The sequence below is a fragment of the Plectropomus leopardus genome, chromosome 6 (assembly GCF_026936395.1).
Source record: "Plectropomus leopardus strain MGB_pleo_1.0 chromosome 6, ASM2693639v1, whole genome shotgun sequence".
NCBI classification, from domain to species: Eukaryota; Metazoa; Chordata; class Actinopteri; order Perciformes; family Serranidae; genus Plectropomus; species Plectropomus leopardus.
Window position 1 is genome coordinate 11,836,095 of NC_142181.1, and position 6,831 is coordinate 11,842,925.

A 6,831-nucleotide genomic window follows, 5' to 3' on the forward strand; every position below is an offset into this window, starting at 1 on the left:
CCCTCACCTTTCCACTCCTTCGGTACCCAGCAGAAATTTCAGGCCAGCTCGAGTGTCTTTTAATGTCAGTGAGACCAGGATGTTTGCTATTAGATTGTGAGGAAAGTCTCTGCACACAAGATCATAATAAAGTAGAGGTGAGGATCACAAGTTTCGTAACAATACAATGTAGTATTGTTTCTCTGGACAACAATACAATATTTGCTTATCACACAAAATCTACCACGATACAGTTTCAATTTGATTCAAATCAGCGTCCTGAGATCGATATTAGCCAATATCAGCAACTACCCTCATTGTATTTTTATTGGCTGCTTAAAATTATACACCAGGCACTAGGCTGTTAACACTGTTTTAATGTTTAGGAAGGAGGTGTGCTTGGACAGAAATGGCAACACAGATGTACCATGGGAATTTCAAAATAATGGCGAATTTTAAATATGATGATATGTATAGATGTTTTCACTTTGCACTGAGATTTTATCGATACATCAATGCAGAATAATTGTATAGTTATACGCTTATAATAAAGCAGAAATTCAGACCTTTATCTAAAAAACACAGAAAAATAGATATAGCTTAAAGAGAAAAAGATTTATAAAAAAAAGTGACACACTTTTAGGTATCTGAGAGCTAACCTCCTTTTTTTGTATTTTTTATGTAATTTTTAGTTATTATTATATTTAGTGATTTATACATACACACACATACACACACACACAGACACACACACATATATATATGTATATGTATAGTCTCAAGATATTACAATTTATTTTTCTTAAATAAAAAAGTCTCAAACCAGGACAAAATTATCTAGAAAGTCAGATAAATCTACACTTCATATGTAAAAGCAAACAAAATGCCAACCTGCAAATGATAGGGTGAGGTCTGGAGATATCCTCCATGTCATCGCTCTGATCCGTCATCAGCAGCCAAGCTATCAGAGACTCCTTCAGGTTCGGTGACGCAGATCCCTCTGTGACCCCCACATAGTCCCAGCCGGAGCTTGAGATGATACTTTTAGGGACGGGACACTTGAGCAGAGCCTGGGTTAGACACAGAGCAGCACCCCTGTGAATAAAGAGAAAAAATGGCTACTAAATTCAAACACAAAAAAAATCACACAATTATCATAGTTACAGATTTTCAGTACGAACTGAAAAACAGACTCACTGAGACGGTTTACACGCTGATCCAGAGAAGAGCTTCCAGAATTCTCTGTCCATATTGATTAGTCCACCGTGGACGATAGCGCCCAGCAGGTCCAGGCTGAGGGCCTCTGTTTGGGGTGAGCTGACCCCTCGCAGTGCCAGGGCCCACACTCGACCCCACAGCCGCATCAGCTCCGTCCTGTGGACTTGGGCCCTTTCCGAGTAGCGAGCCTGGCAGCGAGCCACCTCCCTCAGACAGCGCAGCACATACGGGCCCCTCTCTCCTCTCCGCTGCTCTGCCAGGAGTTGGTACAACATGGACAGCAGCGGGACCAGCTCCTGACTGGGCATCATGGATGGGTACTTGGAGGTGAGCACTGCAGTGATCTGCAGCCTGAGAAGAGGAAAGAGGGTTTGATTAACTTTAGGTAATTCCTGATCTTGAGTTGGTACGATCAGAGAAGCAACAGGCTAATTTGTGTGTTTTTCTATAACAAAATTAAGTTAATGTTTTAAAAACATGGAAAGAAGGCAATGAGCAATTTAAGAAAAAAATACCCCCAAAAATAAATAAATGGCCTTAGTTTAAATATTACAATTATATATTTTTTTCAAATGATCCTCTCTCCCTTTTTAAAGCTCATTTCAGACCAATTTTTGTCACCTTTTACTGGTTATCTTTTCCTTTTTTTCAGTTTATGGGATATTTCCTATTTCATGCCAAGCTGCTGATTGCCTTTTCTCCCAATTGTTGTTGTTTTTTTTTTTTAAGAAATCAAAGCAATTTGCCCATGTTGCAAAGGTTTAAATGCTTGTGAAAGGCATCTGAAGGCAGCACAAAAAAAACCTGGTGTCAATCCAGGTTTCAAAGGGTTAAGCGACCATGCTCAGTGATAACTTGTTTACCTTTAAAATGTTCTTATATTAATTGTATTGTGAATTTCATACCATGGAATGATATCAAAGTCATTATGGTGAGGCTGCAGATGGTCCCGCAGGACCTCCCAACCCAATTCAATACGCCGCCGCTTGCTGGCTGCTCCATGGGTGGGACTGCCCATGTGCGTGGCTCTGAGGGAGGCCTGGGTCACCTCCAAGACGTGGGTGTCATCGTCATCACTGAACAGCTACATGCAAGAAACACAAAGAGATTAAGGAAATATTGATGTCAAGGTGAACAAACAACCCTGCAATATCTAAATCGCTCAAATCAGCTTTAGAATTGCTTAAAGGTTGAAACTGTGACTTTCTGTATAAATATTTGAGACTTGATCTGTGTTACCTGATGACAAATGTCAGCTGTGAGCTCAATGAGATTGTCTTTAACAGCTATGTGTCGAGTCCCTGTGATGTACTTCCCTCTGCTGCCTATATGACTAATTTCTCGGATTAAAGCATCATACAGGTTGTACAGCAGACTCCGCCACCTGGTCCAGTCCTCAGCGTGAGCACCTAAAATATGAGAGAGGGGACAACTAGTTAAAGGAATATTTTGTTTTTCTCATACACTGAATGAAGAATCCAAAAACAGAGAATATTCTTGAAGAACAGAAGTAACGGGGGATCGTGTTTAAAGGAATAATTTACCCACAAATTGACCGTTTGTATGTGCTCTGTAAAGCACTTTAAATAGCCCTGTTGTACGTAAATATGCTATACAAGTAAACCTGCCTTTTCTTGCCATCACTTAGTCACTTTGAATATGTAAGAAAAACTGCTTTTCATGTATGCTTCCACAAAAAAAACCCCTGAATATATTGACTGATTTCAGACCACATTAATTACAGCAAAACTATATAAAAAAAATCTGTTAACAAACTCTCACATATCTCGTGCACCATAATCCAAGTCATTTTCACTTAAAAAACCTTAGTATAGGAATCTATATTTGAAAAGGGCATCAATAACTTTCACTTTAAGTTCAGTTTTTGTTTATTAGCAATTGATATTCAAATTATTATTATGTGGGTTAAGTGTTCCTTAATGGTTGTTTAAGGTTACCTGTGATTTTAAATATTGTACTTTGTCACCCTTAAATCATAAGTTTACTTATTGCCAACAATAAATCCCAAGCTCAGCCAATGGTTTTCAATAATGTCATGATGATAAATCGTATTTTAGGGTGTTTTAGTTGATGAAATTTGCAAAGATTGCTTAATATCTGTAATCCGTCACAATTCATCTGAAGTTACCTTTATTTTGTTTCAAGTTTTTGTCACAGTGACATTATTATCACTCATAAAGCAGTTGACCTTCCTGACATCTTTTCTTGGTGGTGCAATTTGAACTTTTAAGATTAAGTTAGACAGATTTCTTTCTTCACAGCTTGGAGAAGTCAAATCAGTGGAACTATATATAAACTATACACAACCGACAATAAAGCCTGTCTACCACACAAGGACAGCCAAAGGTGTCAAAACAACTCCAAATAAAACTGGTTTCAAAGACAAAGGAAGGATCACTCTACCTGTATCTTGTGTCTTGGCTCCTTTGGGGTGGTGAACACAAATCTGCAGGTTAAAGAACTCCACAATCTCCTCTTTGAGAGCAGCACTGGGCCTCATATCCGCCCAGACATACAGTATGGAAGGCAGGAGCTCCTCTCCCAGGTGACACACTCTCATCCGACAATTCATTGCCGCAGACCTCAAGAAGATGTTGAGAGCTGAGACGAGGTGCTCCAAAACAGCCAAGTGTTTCTCCTGCCTAACAGGGTCACGGGATTTTGAAAAAGAAAACATCTGTTTATTTCGTCGGTGTACATTATGTTCTCAAGAAATTTGGATGAGAACTGATGGTAAAACAAAATGATGTTAAAAGTCTTCACCTGGCATTTAGAAGTGCTTTGGAGAAAAATCTGAACAGAGAGTTGTTGAATCCATCAGTCTGCGTGCAGCAGCCCTGCACCACTGTGTGGATCACTCTGCTCACCAAAACACGGTTGATGGACTTGCATGAAGTGTTGAACAAGTCGCAGTACAAGTCCAAAAGATCTTTGGATAACAAAAATGAACAGCAGGGATTCAGTAAACTGAGTAGGCAAGATGGTATTACAATATCAGTCATCAGTAATAACGCTTTGTAATGCAAATGACAAATAAGATTAGAAGTTATGAAATGTTGCTAAAATATTATTTACATAAATGATAATTTTGTTTTTTTTGTTTAAAAACTTACTAATAAATCTACCTTCTACCTTCTAAAAACACATATTATTCAAATGAATATCCTACTGACTGTGCCACTGCTGTGGAGGGATGTCACACCAGTACTTGCGGACAGAGAGGATGTCCTTCACTAGGAGGCTGCTATAATCTTCTCCATAAGCTGAACAGCTGTATGAATTCTGAAGGACGTCTATCACATGTTTCAGCATCTCACTGCACTTTAGACGCGGCCCGCCTGCAGAGAGAGAGAGAAAGAGAGAGACACTATACAGTAACTGAAGTCTCAACAGTTTGTTTAACTGCTCAGAAACTCTGCTGTTTTTTTGTCAGGTGAATGAGTCGCACGACGTAACAAAAAATGGCATTGAAACACATGTAGAACAAAACATATTTTAATTTAATATGACACCTAAATTGCATTGTATTGTAAGCTACTATTGGATCTCGCAAAGACAGTGTCCTTACGTTTGTTAGCATAGCGAATGAAGTATTTGATCAAGCTGCACATTTCAGCCATCTTCTTCTGCCGTGTGGCCAGTGTGGTTGCAGTGACGTTGGATTTACTTGATTGCATGCTTTCTGTCTCCTTCTGGACATAACGCTGCAGAAATCTGACAAAGGGGGAAAAAACAAGACAGAAAATGTTTAATTTTTAAGGCCTCTGACAGAAAACTGAACCTAATATAACCAAAACTCTTGCATGAGCACAATTTACAGGTAACTTATTGTGGAACATTTTGGAATAAATCACCAATTCTAAATATAAAAACCCAACATATTTACTGTTTTGTTAAGTACAGTAAGCCAAATTCGCATTTGGCTGCTGCCCACACAAAGCTTCCAGGAAGTCAGCAGGTATCTATTTGTGAGTAAGTAAAAGTGAAACTAATCCGATAAGATGGAAACAGACTAGGTCTTTTGTTTTAGTAGATGAGGTACAAAACAACACCAAGGTTGCAAGCTTACGTAAAGATTTACAAGTTTGCAAGACATTAAACTTTATTAGATAACTACAGTATATGCAATGTGTTATGTATGAACAAAAAGGCAAAATACCTGAATACAGCATCCCATGTGAGTTGCTTAGAGCCTTTAACTTTAAGTCCGGAAGTACGATCCAACTCCTGCACAACCTCTGGACTTCGAAGGAGCCGTCTGAAGCGTTCAGCTTCTTTCTGCAGACATGAAGAGAGGACAAAAGTGTCTAAGTGTAGGCTTAAAACTACACTTCCTGGTTAAACCTAGCTACAATGATTTTAATACAATGATTCATTTTATTGTTTAAATGCAGTTTATAAGGGCTGACAGATTACTGGCCTGGCTGATTATTGGGGCAGATATTTGGCATTTTGCAGATTATCTGTCTGAGCTTTTTATTTTAATAACTAAAGGTGCAACAAAAAAGGTTTCTGCATTTACTTTGTAAAACCTCAGGGAGCTTTTTTTTTTTTTTTTTCTAATTTTCACTTGATTTTATGAGAAAAGTTGCTGGGAACTTGCTATATTTGATGCTAAAAGTTTCAGTTTTGAGTAAACATTTGCTAAAGGCCTTAAAACAAAGTTTTGTGACAGAGTTTGTTATATTCCAGAAAGATTTTTATTTATATTGTGAATGCATATCGGTTCCAGATATTGGTTATTGGTCTCATTAACTACTAATAATCGATATCGGTATCTGCCCCGAAAAAACAATATCGGTCAGCAGTTTATATGCAGGTGTGCTTACCTTCCTCTCTGTAGCTTTGTCATTCTCCAGCCCTCTGCAGCAGACCAGGAGATCATGAAGAGCCAGACTCATTGTGATTCACAGTGGATGAGGAGCAGCTCTCATCAATGTAGACTTTTCAACCCACGAGGACAGGATGTTGACAAGAGAGGCTGTTGTTATTCATCCACGTTGTGGACATAATACAATTACACAGCATAGCTGCCGCTATCCAAGCACTCCTGACAAACTATAAACGTAAAATAACAGTATTATTGGCTGTTAACCTTAATACTGAAAATCACTCCGTATTTAGCCTAGCCTTGTAGACAAGCTACTTTAGCAACAAAACAGTGCGAGACTGGATTTAAACTTCATTCACAAACATACATTCAAACGCTCTCGGTCTGGTGACTGACCTCTAATGGTTGTAACTGAAGATACAGAGCTGTCACCCGTGCAGGTGTGGGTGTTTATGGAGGCGCTACGTTTCTGTAGTAGCCTGTCGCTGTGCTCCTGACAACTTTGCCATCTTGGCGTGCGTTGACAGACACGCGCGCGCACGCAGACAACGCAGGAAATTCCCGCCCCAGCTTCAGCAGTAAAGAGTCAACATCACTTCCTGGTCAGGGCTTGAACCGAGTGTGTCCGGTAACGTAAGTGCCAACGTTCAAACAAACGAACTGTTTGGTCTGGTTCAATATTATTTGCGTTTTAAATAGCAATTATAAGTAATACGATATATATTACACTTATATGTGTGTATTTACCAGTCTGTATGTTGTTCAGGAGGTTAATGTTTCAT

General features: G+C 39.0%; 1 protein-coding gene across 1 annotated transcript in view; it reads right to left on the bottom strand.

Moving 5' to 3' along the window:
- The window catches only part of atm (ATM serine/threonine kinase), a 32,320-nt gene extending 25,723 nt beyond the window's left edge, over nucleotides 1-6,597 (bottom strand). The window contains exons 1-12 of the mRNA XM_042486751.2: nucleotides 6,446-6,597; nucleotides 6,048-6,161; nucleotides 5,378-5,496; nucleotides 4,787-4,932; nucleotides 4,392-4,556; nucleotides 3,982-4,147; nucleotides 3,622-3,860; nucleotides 2,437-2,606; nucleotides 2,103-2,281; nucleotides 1,177-1,548; nucleotides 871-1,074; nucleotides 8-109 (exon numbers count right to left, since the gene is read on the bottom strand). Coding sequence (XP_042342685.2) covers nucleotides 8-109; nucleotides 871-1,074; nucleotides 1,177-1,548; nucleotides 2,103-2,281; nucleotides 2,437-2,606; nucleotides 3,622-3,860; nucleotides 3,982-4,147; nucleotides 4,392-4,556; nucleotides 4,787-4,932; nucleotides 5,378-5,496; nucleotides 6,048-6,119 — 1,934 coding nt within the window. The 5' untranslated portion in view covers nucleotides 6,120-6,161; nucleotides 6,446-6,597. The remainder of the gene's footprint in view (nucleotides 1-7; nucleotides 110-870; nucleotides 1,075-1,176; nucleotides 1,549-2,102; nucleotides 2,282-2,436; nucleotides 2,607-3,621; nucleotides 3,861-3,981; nucleotides 4,148-4,391; nucleotides 4,557-4,786; nucleotides 4,933-5,377; nucleotides 5,497-6,047; nucleotides 6,162-6,445) is intronic.
- Nucleotides 6,598-6,831: the final 234 nt, after the last annotated feature.